The sequence below is a fragment of the Periplaneta americana genome, chromosome 8 (assembly GCF_040183065.1).
Source record: "Periplaneta americana isolate PAMFEO1 chromosome 8, P.americana_PAMFEO1_priV1, whole genome shotgun sequence".
NCBI lineage: Eukaryota > Metazoa > Arthropoda > Insecta > Blattodea > Blattidae > Periplaneta > Periplaneta americana.
Window position 1 is genome coordinate 46,773,934 of NC_091124.1, and position 16,179 is coordinate 46,790,112.

Consider the following 16,179-nt stretch of genomic DNA (forward strand, 5'->3'; position numbering starts at 1 on the left):
CCTGTTTATGAATACAATATAATATTCTATTACTCAGTCAATGACAAATCAATGTGAAATAATGACTTATTTTATAGTCATTAAGTTTATATACATGAATTACAAACTTGCGAACGTTTTCGCCTGTTCAGGCATCCTCAGGCAGAGTTATACAATATCTCAATGTCATATACGTAGCAACAGGTCGTCTCACGTCTACGTAAGTACGTCCATAATTTAGCCCATCCAATTGATTTTTCAAATTCTTCTAAAATTGATATTATTATTATTCATTATAGATAATTTACATTAAACACAAGATGTTTATAGTGATCCATACAGTTGCTAACTATGCAGTTTTCACATTTTAAACGACGTGAGTACTTTTAAATTATCCAATCCGATTAAAATTTACATTTGATAATTTCCATTCTATTCGTATTTTTTATATATTTCAGATATATTCACCACTCATTGGACTGAACAAGAGTTCCACATATTATGAAGTTTAATTACTAAATGGTTTTTAACATTTTAACATTATTTAAGTTTACTACCTGTAATATTACATTTTAATAATGGAGATGTCCTGTACATCATAATTTTGAATAGTACTCACCATCAATAGCTACGTATATGACATTGAGATATTGTATAACTCTGCCTGAGGACGCCTGAACAGGCGAAAACGTTCGCAATTTTGTAATTCATGTATATAAACTTAATGACTATAAAATAAGTCATTATTTCACATTGATTTGTCATTGACTGAGTAATAAAATATTATATTGTATTCATTTATAGAAATTGACAATCTGAATATTCCATCATGCTTTCTAAGTTACATTCCTGTTTGATAGCCAAGTGAGCGCTTCTTTGATTTTTTTTTTTTATGTAAGAGAGAAACTGTGGAAGAAAATGTACTTTAGTATTGTAATGTAACATATGAAACTATTTTCAGCGGGTTTGGTAAACAACATTAACAATCCAATGACAGCTGTCTGTCTGGTTAAATTACAGAAAAGTTTCAAGCAGACATATATTATTTGCTCATTAATTAAATGTTTAATGTCATGTTTCTGTCTTCTTTTAATTGAATATTAAAACTTTTACATAACAGAAAGAAAGTTTATACTAAAATAACAAGCCACAAAACACACATTAATCAAATCACACCAAAATACACTTCACTAACTTAATTTTTTTTTACTGTACATGTTAAATTCTGTCTTTTTTTAATTTCCTGTTTTTAAATGGTTTAAATTTGTTGTTTTAATGGTTTTATAACTATTCATACTTGTTTTCTTTGTAAGTTAATTGATTACAGAGGCAAATTTAAAAACACATTACAATAGATTCATTCTGTTTTAGTTACCGACCTATAGTGTTCTGAAATTTTATGTACACGTCCAACGAAGGAGAGATTTATACATATCTAATCAGATTTGTCCAGCAAGTTATTTGAACACAATGGACTATACTAGTTTATGTAAATTCTGTTTAACCTAAAAAAAAAAATCAAAATTAGATCTTAAGAACTAGAAAAAAAACCTACATCAAAATTAATATGTACTGTTCTATATTTATTGTGTTATATATATAGAAATTTTAATACAACTTATAATTTTTATTCTCTTCTGTACTGGAGAAAGCGACCCAATCTGCGTCTTTACCCCTTCAGCCTTTTGTTGTTTTGGATAGATAACATGGCTAACAGGGAATTCCGTCTTTCTTTGTATAATGGCCCATCCTTCAGAGGTTTCACTCTCTCAAGAGCACTGATTGGGTCTGTATACATTTTGGAATTTCCACTTATCGCAGATGACATGCCAGTAGAAGGGTATGAAGTGACTGAAATTTCTCTTGAGAAGAATGAACTGCGTAAAAGTTGCATTGTTGAATTTCGTGAAGTTTTCGGGCATGTTTCCTGATGAAAGACTCTGATCTTGTGTGTGCTGGTATGAGCTGTAAACTTTTCTGAAGTCTCTGTGTAGTCTGTCTTATTCTGGTGTTAAAATTGAATTTATATATATTTGTGTTTTGGTAAGCTATGCCAAAACAAGTGAATTAACATTTATTACGACAGTGGATTGGAAATGATTCCATCTTTATCACCGAGAGAAAAGTTATGTTATTTAAAATTGACTGTAAACGTACATTTTTGAGACTCCTTTCACAGTTTGAACAAAAAAACCTAGGAAAAAATGTATATCACCTATTCCAATAACCTAAAGTAAACTTCTTAAAAATCTAAAAATCCGGTCCCTAGTTATCAGTGAAAGATTTTACCAAATTTGGTAAAAATTGGTTCACATATAATAGAGAATACTGAGGTATATTTTTCTTCGGCAATGTAACTTGGATTCTTTAGATAACAATCAAAGAACAAAACACATAACACTGGATTCTCAGTGAAGTATGTTTTACAAACTTGGTTACAATTGGATCACATACACTAGAATATTCGAGTATAGAATCTCTGATAATCTTTCCTTGGAATATAAAAAAAAAAATAATGATAATAAATAAAACCGGATAGGCCTATATTAACTGGCTAAAATGAGTTCACACATAATATGTAATAGTACCAAAGAAATATCTTCCTTTGACAGTTCTTCATAAGGAATCTGTTGTACTACAACTGGGTTATCATTAAGTCCTAGATCCTAAGGTTGTAACCTATTCCTTTCTCATATTGTTAATATTTTAATCTTCAAAGTTTCAAGTGAACAAAATATGAGAATCTGAAAAGACCTTATTTGGAGAGTTTGGACTCAAAAACTCTACCTGACTCTCGCCATTTTCTGTTACATATTTATTTAGAATAGAAAAGAGCTGTTAAATAATTGGTTTGAATTCATAACACAGTGTTTACAGTCATTCGCGAAGTAATTACGTAAGTGAAATGAGTATAATAAACATCAAAGTGTTTTAATATTGTATGTAATAAAAACAAGAAATTGTTTTCTTTAAATAGGAGGTATGCTACCAATTTTACTTTCTGTGGAAGAAAATTCTAAAATTACATTTTAAACATATAAAAAGTCATTTAAAAAACTGGAGTTGTTCACAATTTACAAATACGGGGCTTCCTTAATTAACTATGTTTTAAACTAGTTGACACAGACTATAGTAAAGCTTTCCTTAACTTACACTTCTTATTAAAGGACTGTCTAAAATTCTCTGGCAGATTTACACAAGGTTTATCGGAAATATTCTCCACAGCAGACTTTTTCAATAGGAGACAAATTCAAACACTCAGTTTTCTTATTTCACTATCACACTCTCGAACATTAATCATTTCTTACACAGAAATTACTCAGAAACATTAACTCAAAGAGTGTCACGGAAAGTAAACAACAATGGAGGACATTTTAGCATATTCATATTAAAATCTATAGGAAAGTTTCTGTTAACACATTTAAAAAATCAATGAATCGCATATATTCCAGCAGATTGTCACTGAAGGATGTTTACCATATTTTATCACAATTGGTTCAACTAGAGTGCACATTTCTTTAACAGTTTCTCCTACATGTACGTATATGAAATTTAAAAAACTGGTATATGCCACCAGTTAACAATGACAATTCTTTTCTAAATTTGGTCAATCCTCTCTGTATTTAATAAAGAATACGGCACTAATATCAACAAGCCAGGACCTGCACAGGTTTAAATATGAGGGTGTGGGAGAGCATTTATGATTTGTTGATCTTCACATTTTTAAACGTTATCTTTATAATATTAACCTTAATTTCAATTTCAGTAAAGGACTATTTTTTTTTCGCTGCAGTTTTACTTTTTGTATTTTTATGAGAGGTTTTAACCTCGAACTCCTCCCCTTTTTGTATGTCCTAAATGCATTTCAGATTTGTACAAAAATCATACAACCTAAAAAACAGAGTAGAAATAGAATAGCCTATATTGATATTTTCATAATCTTATACAATTTAAAGAACATGATGTATCTTACGTGATAAATACAAAGCATATCAAAGTAACATCAATTCCTGTTTATTTCCTCAACAATGGATACTTCTGAATAGCTAACAATTTTTAATTCCCGGAAATTGTACCTTATTTATTATATTCACGTATTACTAAGATTAGTTCCTAAGATCCTAATATGGCAGTCTTTTCAATGTTGCCAACTGTTACCAGGTAAAAGTCATATTATTATTATTATTATTATTATTATTATTATTATTATTATTATTAATGTATTTATTTATGAGTGAAATTTATTATTTCTGGCAACATATTCATTGGTTTGATTAAGCAACTTATGATTCATGAGACCTAACGAAAAAAAAATGTTTTTTTTTTATCACATAAAATGATTAGTACGAACTCCCAATATCACTTTAAGGGGGCTTATACAATAAGAATCGTGAAAAAATTCGAAATTTTTTTATTGTCACAATCGACAGAGTATACTTTTCTGTATTTCTGTATTTATTTCCAAATTTTCAGATATATGTTGACAAGGAGGGTGTAACGTATACAGCAGGTGCTATTTAGTGCATACTGTAAGTACAAGCATCTCCCAACTTAAGACATTTTCCCGATAATTACATTTTGCGATACAAAAAATCTGATATCTCAAGAACCGTTTGACTTCTTTCAAATTTTGTACACTTGTCCTTTGTAATAATCTTTAGAGCTTGGACTACAATTGTTAAATCTGAACTAAATATGAGCATTTTTCTAGTAAAAATACACTGAAAAACAAACAAGATTATTAAATGCAAATTTAAAAATCTATAAATTTAGTATGAAGTCAGCCGTGATGCTCATTGAGGACCAATCTCAGATTTATGGAAAAAAAATAGTAAATGGTTATTATTTTCTCAGCTTAGGTTAAATCATGTTTTTGCAAGACTTTTTTTATAGAAAAATTAAAACTTTCAAACATATTCATGGTTACTAGATGTATTACATATTAAATTGAAGCTAAAATCATGTAGAATAAGTGGGCCAAAAAATTACATGCAGTGATGTCAAGTTATTTAATATTTTGTAAAAAGTGCAACCACCACTGTACGAAACACCTTAAAATGTATACTTATACTGGTCATTTATTATTAATAATTGTTACTGTATTTTTATTAACACTAATACTATTGTGTATTCAACTGTCCGAAGACAGGTCTGAACCTCACAAGTGATAAGGCACCACTTATGAGGCAACTAGGCCAGGAGATAATGGGCTAGGGTGACCAGTTCCTTTCCCCCTCCATTGCACACATCGCAGACTAGCTACATATACACTAGTCAGACTGCAGATGCATACGAACAATTGTACTTCCTCTGATAACAGATGCACATATCAGCCAGAACCTCAATCAGAGGATATACTGGCACAAATTTTACCAATAATAAATCAAAATTACCAAATCAAACTTCCATAAATTTACAAAACTTATAACTGCGAATTAATAATAAACTAAATAATCATTAAGACAAACATAATTATAAATCACAACACTCGCTTGTAACTTTCGTTTCATGAACGTTGGTAGCTTCTTGAAAGGCAAACGATGCTGTCAACATAATTTGAAAGAGTAACTGCCAGTTGCAGTATTAAACCGGGGGAAAAAAAAAAGTTGGCAAAAGAAAATTCAACCTGACAACTAGAAAATCACTATAATCCACCAGCATATGTAGTAACCGGGGAAAAATGGTTGTTTCACCCTTCCGGTATAGAGCAAGGCCCGTAACACACTTGCATAGTTTTCGCCAGAGAGAAATGTGTTGCGAGAAAATTAAAAAATTGATAACATGGATTCAAATGGACGTCCACACACTGGAAGAGATTCTCGTTCGAGGCAACAACCTCGCGCGAGTTTCTCGCTGGAATTGGTAGCTCAGCGATTTTTCTTGACACATTTATCAAAGATGTTTGATATTTATACTCTTTATGACGATTGAATGTAGAAAAAGATATCACAGGTGGCGATGAATTGTATTGTTTTTATTTGAAAATGAGGAAAGATGGCTGATAATTGCAGCACAGTCTACTATATACAGTCACGAAGCTTGAGTTTTGAGGGTGCTAGAAGCAATAGACTGTGACGGTACTATTTTGCATTGCCTGTAATGAGGCGATATTAGCGATCCTAGTGGTGAGCAACTATCTAATATTTGCATATTTACTACGTATTGAGCTTCGCGATTGTATGTACTAGACTGTGATTGCAGTCAGAAACTTATCGAACTTGTACGATGTCATCCGTAGGCCTATTTATATGATACACGGGATGAAAACTATAAAAACACGAAACTTAAAGAAGAAATCTGGAGACAAATATCAGATTATCTGAAAATAAATAGGGCTATATTTTATTTTGATGAGATTTAATAGTATTAATTAAACATTTGAAATAATGTATCTATATGTCTTAACAGTTTACATAATTTTAATCAGAACATAGCAAAGAATCTTCTATCATATGATGAATGGCAAAAAACTGTGGACCATTCAACCTCAAATAATGCCTAAACGTATCATCATTCAAATCGAAACCAGTGTCCAAAACTCGTCTTTATTTTCGTAAGATACAATGCGATTTTCAGATATTTTAGCTTTAATTTTAGGCCTACTTTTTTTTTCATTAACAAAATATGTTCATGTAACTCCATTTCCTCATCATCTGAATACTTAAGAGATTCAACATAGCGTTCGTACGTAATTTATAAGGTACTGTACGACAATATACTTACAGGTTATATATTTAAGTACGACAATATACGTAAATACATAACCTATAATATTTCCCCCAACGAGTCATTACTATAATCAGATACATGCTTTCTACATGAAGGCAGTGCATAGATGATCATAGCGAGGTGTGATCTGTGATAGCGAGAACTCGCCAAGTGTGTGGAGGAAGGCTCTTCGCCTCTTTCTCGCAACACACTTCTCGCTAGCGAAAACTCTGCAAGTGTGTTACGGGCCTTATAGGAAGTTTCAATGTACAATTTCGGGGAGGGAGGTTATTGGGGGACCACTCACGCTTGTAGACACACACACAAACAACTTGGTTTCCATGGAAACCGGGTGTGGAATTTCTAGGGTACTTACCCCGGCGGGACGCCCTGTCGGTATCCAGCACCAGTGAACGGAGTGCCCTGCTTGTTGGGTGCTCCTTGTTGTGCGTAGCCTGCACCACCTGCAGCCACGGTGCCACCGCTACCCGGGAAGTTGTTGTGGGGACCGGACTGCGTCGAGGTAGTCACTCCCCACACGGTGGTCACCACAGACAGCTGTTGCTGCGTGGCGCCCCCTGGCGACCACTCCCTGCAACACGCCACATTGTTGCGATTGTTTGACAGCTGTTGCTGCTGTTTGGTAACAACCTCTAGCGAATGATGTATGAAACACCCTTTTAAGTGCGTTCAAAAATAGGCTCAATGTAGCCGTTCTCCAACAGATTGTGCTGATATCTAGTTAGCACCTGTTGTACCTATTGTACTAACCAATTTAACACACTATGGATATAAAATTTGCAATTCGATCGGCTGTTAGCACACTCAGCGAATATAGTGCTGATTTCAAACTATTTTACTCGAGAGAAATGAAACATCGGAGGAAGGACTGGGAATTTTTACATACATTTTATATATTTATTAAGTAATGCTTTACACTTCCACTAAGGTATTATTATTATTATTATTATTATTATTATTATTATTATTATTATATTATCCTCGGACTATCTTCACGTGTTTCCGTACACAAAATGAAATTTAGTGAACTACATTATTATTATTATTATTATTATTATATTATTATTATTATTACTAAAAGCATACATCATACTTTGCTACGAGGAGACCATTTCATTACTAGTTTTAAAATTACAATATGTACTTATAATACCTATAGTGTTTATGCTGATACAAAGTAGAAAGACATTTACATTTAATTGCCACAAAGTCATTCATTTAGGCTTATCTATTTAGGGCTGCGAGCAAGGAATTCGTTAATCTATAATTCAATTTTCGTTAAAACTTGCCATTTATAGCAACCTAAAAATTAAACTAAATAAATTTAGATGCACCTGCAATCCGTGAAAGGATTTTGAACTCAGGAAGGAAATTTTCTCCTCCAAAAAACTAGACATTTGCAAGCTGTTATAACTTAAATATGTTTGTAATGTCAAATATTTATACAATGTTACTAATTGGGACACATTTTTATGTAGCGCCAAAGAAAATGTTGTAGGCTACCGGTATTTATATTGAGAAATTTTGTATTAATTTTAGAGAATGAGTAAAACAAACTTCCTATTTAAAAATTTTAAATTTATAAATAAATGTAAAGCAGGTAAAAATATCACTCAAAATACTGGACCAAGACGTACTTCAGTAACAAGTTTCTGAAATATATGTCCATGAAACCTGGCAATGATGAAATTCTAATCTACTGTAAAACTAAACTGTAAGTTTAAACAATATTTTTATTTTTTTTTCAAAATAGACAATTATTTCTGTTTATGGCATTATTTATACACTTTGTTACGTTTTGTGCGATTTTATTTCTAATACTCTTATTCATCAATGCAAAAAATAAAAAATATAACTACAACACTTCCTGCCACAAATGTATATTCTGAAACATATAGATTTTAGAAAAAGCCTTTTACGAAACAATTCACAAATTTCCACTCGCAAGTGTTCATATAAAAATACGAAAGTAACTTTAAAAATGATGGAATATGTATAATTTACATATCAATTGTCTCACATTTAAATGCTTCCCGTAACTGTCAAACAATAAGGAGTGAAAAACTTGATTCCGATCATATTATTTAACGTAATGTCATTGTAACAAAATAGTATTATTTCAAAACCAAGATCCTGTCGAAATCTTGCTCACATTTTCTTCAGCGTGTAAGAAATAATGTTGAAACTAGCATTACACCTCCTAAAAATTATCACTACCTGTAGCTTTACTTTAAAATTATTATTATTATTATTATCATCATTATTTCAGTAATTAAATTCAATGCAAAACATAAAATTATTATAATTATTCCAGTAAATAAATATTCAATGCAAAACAATGTAGAGAATTGAATTTTCATACAATACAATACAAATGGAATAAAAACCTTGCGAAAACACGTGTGATGTGGGCAGAGATGTTGGAAACAGGTTTCTTAGGAGTACGCTCATTGTCTCTTAAAATCAATTTAATCTTTCTTTACTATCATTCATAAAAAATGGCAAATTGAAATGGTACTTTTGGCACTTCCATGCATCATAACGCCAACGACATACATAATAATTACAGTACCTATTTCTTCGAGGACGTTACAAATGGGATTTTTCTTTTTCAAATTTCTCAATATCTTATAAATCGTTTTATTAATTTATTTTATAAGTCTTTCCAAACCTTGGAGTAAACGAAATAATTGTTCATTCTTCAATAACGGATTACATTTACCAAATTACGCAAACATTCGAAAAAAGATTTCATCTTAAACTTCTCAATAATTAAATGAATAAGTTTACTAACGTAACGAAATATTCGGATGAATTACGCAGAATATTTAATAACACGAGGAATTGGTAGTTTCCCGGATAATTCTAATTAACTTTGAAATTTAATAGAGGCAACTGTTAAAACTAAATTTTACTTTTTAAAAGAATTACTGCAATAGTTTCAATTTATCTTTGCTTAATTTATTTTTATTTTATTTTAGGAATTAAACGTCCAAGAATGGCACTTCCGTTATTTTAACGAAGCCTATTTATTTTTCAATGAAACGAAACTTTGATACATTTTGTTACTTAAACATTCACATTTAGTAGTATTTCGAAGCCAAATCGAAATATAATAATTTATAGTCATATAATTTAATTACAAATTTGCACTTCCCTCGTTTATGGCTTCAAATCAGTTTCGTCCTTGCTTAAAGTTGTTCAAAGTGAAAACGCACTCACGATGAGTAGGTCTTGGACATTATCAAGTCTTCTAGGTCGCCTGCATTGCCAGACACGCAGTTTGGGAACATTATTGTAAAGAACTGCATTAAAATCAAAGAGTTAAACCTGCACTGTGTAATTAAACACTTAAAAGGTGTCTCATATTACAGCACTTTCGCTAGAGGTTATTTAAAAACATTTAAACATTTTAATATATAGGCCTACTACAAAAACAATATTTTTCGACCTCCTATATCAATGACAACTAGTGACGTACGTGTATTCAGAACCCTTGACGATACAAAAAAGGGAGGTCACAAACGAGTGGGAGTGTATAGAGATTACTGCACCAAGCACGTTAGATGGCGTGGTTCTGTAAACCAATTACTCTAAACACGCACTCCAATGTCATGATTGACAGAAATTCTTGTGGTAGGCCATATTAAATACTATTAACTAGGAATGTAAATGTTACGATAGTAATTCATTCGTAACATATATACCAATTATTCTAGTAGGTGTGTATAGAAAAATATAATCACTATCAAAACTTTTTATATAGCGGATTGTCATAGTTTTACGACATAAATCACGGAACACTGTTAGCACTTTCATCCTATGTGTTTTGTCCGATATCGTAGTTTAAAGTAAACACTTGATAAATGTGTAAAAATCTGCACAACACACATTTTCTGACCCATTCATGTCAGAGATAAATCCTTTTGCGGTAACTTGTCACTTTCTAACGAAACATTCAATAATGTACCACTGTGGGAGTTTCATTTCGTAAGATCTTGTTAGTCACTAATCCACTGATGCTAAGCTGTTATTTAAACTAGCGTTTTTACACCACAATAACTTCTGCACTTCCTGTATTAAGTTTTGTTCACAGTATTCAACAGAAGTTCTAGTTCCACGGAGCGAGACACTTGCCAAGACATTCATTTTTATTAGATGGGACTATACAACGAAACAGTCCTGCATAGTGTCGACCTCTAGCGCATGAAACACAAAACATATAAGCTATTACAATACGTCGCCACTGTAACGTACAAATCATACAATGTTCGTGAACACTGTATTCACTACATAAATGTCTTCAATAATGATCTTCACAAGCAACAGCTCTCTAGTCTCTTCCGAGTGCATACAAAATTTGAAAAATCTCAAGAATATATTTACTGCCAACGACACGAAACTAGCGAAATATTTACTCTGGCCTGAATATTAAGTAATTTTATTATCTATGTTTCGCAATATTTCAGTAGTAATTTCCGGAGAATAAAGTCTATTTAGTACCTTTGCAACTTTCTGCGACCTATTTACGTAGACTTAAGACTTGCTAGCTCGTCTTCATGTTTGACCTACATCTTACCACGTATTTATAGGGTTTTGACATGACCCAATGCTAGGTCGATCTAGGTCGTCCATGGAAACTAGGTTACTCCATGTGCAATAGATGCAGTTTTTCGTTATATGGACGCCAATGGCAAGACTTCAAGTAATAAGCAAACTACTATTTCGAACACTGGAGTATCATTAGCTTTCGGACTAAGACGTTATACTTCATAATTTACACTATAAAGTAAAGTTGTAAATATTAATATTCGTTTCGTAGTAAAATAACCTTTCAAGAAGTTTGATTTTTGTATTAACTTTCTCAATCCTTCAATTGAAACACGTTATTTCGAATCCGATAAAAAACGGCTGAGACGATGAATGAAAATGATGTAGGCTAGAGTCCTATAAATCACTATTAACGGCCTATCTAATTTTGGAGATATTTAAGAAAATATTTTTTTTTTGGTATTTCAGTTTAATCTATATATCGAACCACTTTTTCCATTCTGTACGTTCAAGTTCAGTGAAAGTAAAATATATTTTTAACTTATAAATAGCAAAAATATATAGATATGTGTGTGTGTGTGTAGAAACTAAGTAGGATTTTATTTTACAAATCGTTGTTAATTACTCTCACAGCAACCAACATAATATGTGCCGTAATCAAAGTAATCAGTATCTTTCAGTTCAAAGTTTACGTTGTATTCATGAGTTAGTATCACTTTGCATTATACGTCACTATGATATTAAAAATATCCTTTAAGGGATGCTTAAACGATACACGATATAAATATTAACAAGGGCTGCATGTGGTAAACTTGAAGCAATAAAATTTTAAAATCAAATTTTTTCACGAAATTGCTTCACAATCTTATACAGGAAATCGAAAAATCCTTCCTTCGAAAACAAAATGCATGTTTATACAATAGTACCGAACAGCTGGCAAATCTAATCAACAATCAAATATGCGCCTCCTATTCTCGGTATTAAGATCTAGGCTACTAAAAACGATTCCATTGCTATAGCAGGAGCATTGCGATCTAAATAAGCGCGAATGTAGTTCTACTGACATGATTATGCTTTATTAAGAAACGAGAGAGCGATGTCTGTAAATAATCCACTTATTCACTGCATTATTCAATAATCGTAACCAACTGGTTAGGTCAGTTACTGCTAAGTGGCGGCTCCTGGTGGCCACGCTCCAAAACAAACACGTCCTCTATAGAGTAGGCTCTGAAGCATGCATAAGTTACACTCCACAATCATACAACACCGAGCACTTCATTATTTTTAAACTAATAAAACTCGCGAGGCATAGAACTGATTAATCACATCCGGGGTTCAATAAAAATTGTTGTAAATGAAGACATCACGAACGAACACCATTAAATACGATCGTAACACCACGATATATCCATTTCAGGCATATTTACAGGTGGAAATAAACACATATGTGGGACGAAATTGAAGAATCTGTTGCAGTCGTTGCATTCTCGTTGTCACAATCACTTCACACTTTATCCTGGCTGATATTCACTGTGATCTTACACTCTGTTCCGTAACACTGGTGTGATAATTATTTTTATAAACTCCCAATTATTTCAAATAACTACCTGTAGGACGTGTAGCCCAACATTGGAACAGATACATATGTTTGGTGCTTGTCGACTCGTCTGGCTGCGTAAATCCGATTATATGCGTACGTGTAATAACACCTACTTCACTTTTCCACTTATAACACTCATATACTGCTGGGAGCAACCGTACTGCGATCCTCGCGCTAAACGGCTGAAGGTAAAACTGACTGACTCTGCTTGCTGCTGGTGAGAGGTTGTTGAAGCCACGGCGGGGAAGAGAGTGGGGAGGGAAAGTGGGGATAGGGGAGTTCATGGAAGGGATGGAGGGGATTGCACCGATCTGACCCGGTCTTCTCCTCTCGTGCATTCCTTTTCGCCCTTCGGACAGCCACAATATCGGTTATAGCTATACAGCGTTGCCATATCGTGCGCAGAACCAATCCCGTGAACCGGTGTGGGTGGAGCTAGGGTCGTCCCTCTAACCCCGCGCTGTTTCTTCTAGGGTCCAGGGTTCACGCATGTTCGCGACGAGCATTGCGGTGCGGACAGCGGCCGGGGAAGGTTGGCTACGATAGATAGCCGCGTTACATACCTTGTAGTTTAAATCCAAAGCTCCTCTGCTCTAGATTTTGAACGCTTTCTTCGACAAACAATACAAACGAACCTTCCGTGTCTCTAAATAGTTGACAATTACGAACTACAGAAGTGTTTACATAGTAATAAAAGTTAGTACCGACCATTACTTACACTCAAGACTTATCATCACGCATCTTAACGCCTTGACTTTTCGTCTGTGACAAGAAGTTAATCTCGGCAGCGTATTTATTACATTAACACCTTCGCCTCGCTTCATTCTGCCCAGAGCATTGATTATTTGTGCGTTGTCCGACGCTGCCAAGTTAACAGAAGGGAGCAGAGCATCGCGCAGACGCTGTACCAATACGCGGATGTCACGCTATTACCTCTGCGCAACTCTGTGAACACTTTTTATGTGTGCTGAGTGTACATTAAAGGGCTTCTCGCAGTCAGCCGTCTGGCTCGTGCGCCACCCCCCCCCCTCTATTCTGCCCCTTCCTCCCCGCGCTCTTCATCATCTTCTTACTGGTGATTCTTCTTCCTCTTTCTGCTTTGACTTGTCGCTTTTCTACTTCATAGTATTGCTTAACGCGAAGGTATCCAAACATCGGCCCGCAGATCAAGTGCGACTAATCTGTGTATTTTTCATAACAATCGATTTTACTCGTGCTTGGGCAATCCTGAGAGGTGTTATTCCGCGCTCGTTATCGACTCTTGTTATTTCTCCTCTTACTGACCTTTGTTCATGACTGTCACTCCCTACATGTGCTTTCAAATCAATATCGTCAACTTCTTTCGTACTTAATCTCTGTATGAGTGTGTCACGCGTAGTACACAGCAAATAAACTCCCTTATTGACAATATTTTCGTAAAAACAGTGCTATAATTTTTTGCGATATTTTCAGCGGTGAAAAAAATTATTTGACTCCATATAGTTCTGTCAACCCAAACAGGAAGAAAATACCACTTTCATTTCAACGATTCCTAGTAATGGAAAAAAACACATTATTGTTTCTTTCACTTCTAATGATTACGTAAATAAAAACCATAATTTTGAACAATTGCTAGTGCTAGAAATAATCGCTGTTATATTCCACTTATAGCTACTTTTGGATGAGAAAGCTAATTGTTATCTAGTTCTGTACTTTTCTGACACTGTTCTGCTGATAAATAAATATTTCTATACTTCTGGAGGAATGCGATTCCTAATGCTAAAGGAAAATCACTGTTATTTAAATTATATTTTTTTTATCAATTTATAAGGTTAAAATTGTTATTACAATAACTGTAATATTTTGTAATTTTTAATAATACAGATAATTATTATCTTTTCTTATAGATTAGGGTCAGAGAAACATTGAGCCCGGATACTTTCTGATCTTCACTAAAGTAGTTAGGTACAATAATAAAATTATGTCTAAAAATTTCAACCTTTTCGATATAGCCCTATTTGAACTAGACCCTATTTATTATTATTATTGTTATTATTATTATTGTGATTATTACTATTATTATTATTATTATTATTATTATTATTATTATTGTTATTAGGTTTATTCGATATGAGATGAACTGCGATTGAAGCGTAATACTTTTAGTAGGTCTAATAATAATAATAACAAAATAATCTTAAATTACCACAAATAACTTTTATAATTTGAAATGTTACAAAACAGAAAAGGGTTTATTATTATTATTATTATTATTATTATTATTATTATTATTATTATTATTATTATTATTATTATAAATTGATTTCTTGGATACGAGAAACACCACGAATGTATAACAATCATACAGCAGATTTTCGGTCGCAATTCTAAACTTTAGGTGTACAGTAGTGACAAAAAAAATCGGACCGACCCTTCTAGCTGATTTCAGAGCCTTGTTCACTCCAGAGCACGATATACTGGTAACTAAGACTTTCGTGGTTCGAATTCTGCCTGGGAAGGAAACTTTTTTTTGTTCCTTATTCAAATTTATTTCCAATATTTTTCGATTGCAGCGATATTTTACTACTTAATTAACTTATTATTCCCAGAACATGCATTTTACCAGCAATCGAAAAGTATTGGGAATAAATCTGAGTAAGGAACAAAAAAAAGTTTCCTTCCCAGGCAGGATTCGAACCACGAAAGTCTTAGTTACCAGTCTATCGTGCTCTGGAGTGAATAAGGCTCTGAAATCAGCTACAAGGGTCGGTCCGGTTGTTTTTGCCACTACTGTACGTCAGTTGCAGGGGGGTCATTGAATGAATTCATTGCTACATTCTCTCCGTACGTCGAGGGACGTGACATCTTGTCGCTGTGCAGGGACCAAAAATTCGCTATGTAATAATAATAATAATAATAATAATAATAATAATAATAATAATAATAAATTATTATTGTTATATAACCTTAAATCACTTACCACAAATAATATTTATAATATGAAATATTACAAAATAGGACAGAGTTTATTATTATTATTATTATTATTATTATTATTATTATTATTATTGTTAATGAATTTATTGGATACAAGATACACCACGAATGTAGAATAATAATAATAATAATAATAATAATAATAATAATAATAATAATAATAATAATAATAATGATAATAATCGGCCTAATCTACAGTTTTACCGACCACGGGTAAATATATGTAATATATGTAACATGGTTTAAATGTATTGAAATTATATAGGCCTAAAATTAGTTTCAGTAAGAATAATAACACTAGCAGAATTAGTAGTAGTAAGTACTGTACAGTAGTAATCAAAGTA

At 32.7% G+C, this 16,179-nt stretch overlaps 1 protein-coding gene across 1 annotated transcript in view; it reads right to left on the reverse strand.

Moving 5' to 3' along the window:
- Positions 1-13,061, reverse strand: part of tna (tonalli) — an 88,320-nt gene extending 75,259 nt beyond the window's left edge. Inside the window, exons 1-2 of the mRNA XM_069832844.1 lie at positions 12,867-13,061; positions 7,064-7,279 (exon numbers count right to left, since the gene is read on the reverse strand). Of these exons, the coding sequence (XP_069688945.1) occupies positions 7,064-7,279; positions 12,867-12,889 (239 nt within the window). The 5' untranslated portion in view covers positions 12,890-13,061. The remainder of the gene's footprint in view (positions 1-7,063; positions 7,280-12,866) is intronic.
- Positions 13,062-16,179: the final 3,118 nt, after the last annotated feature.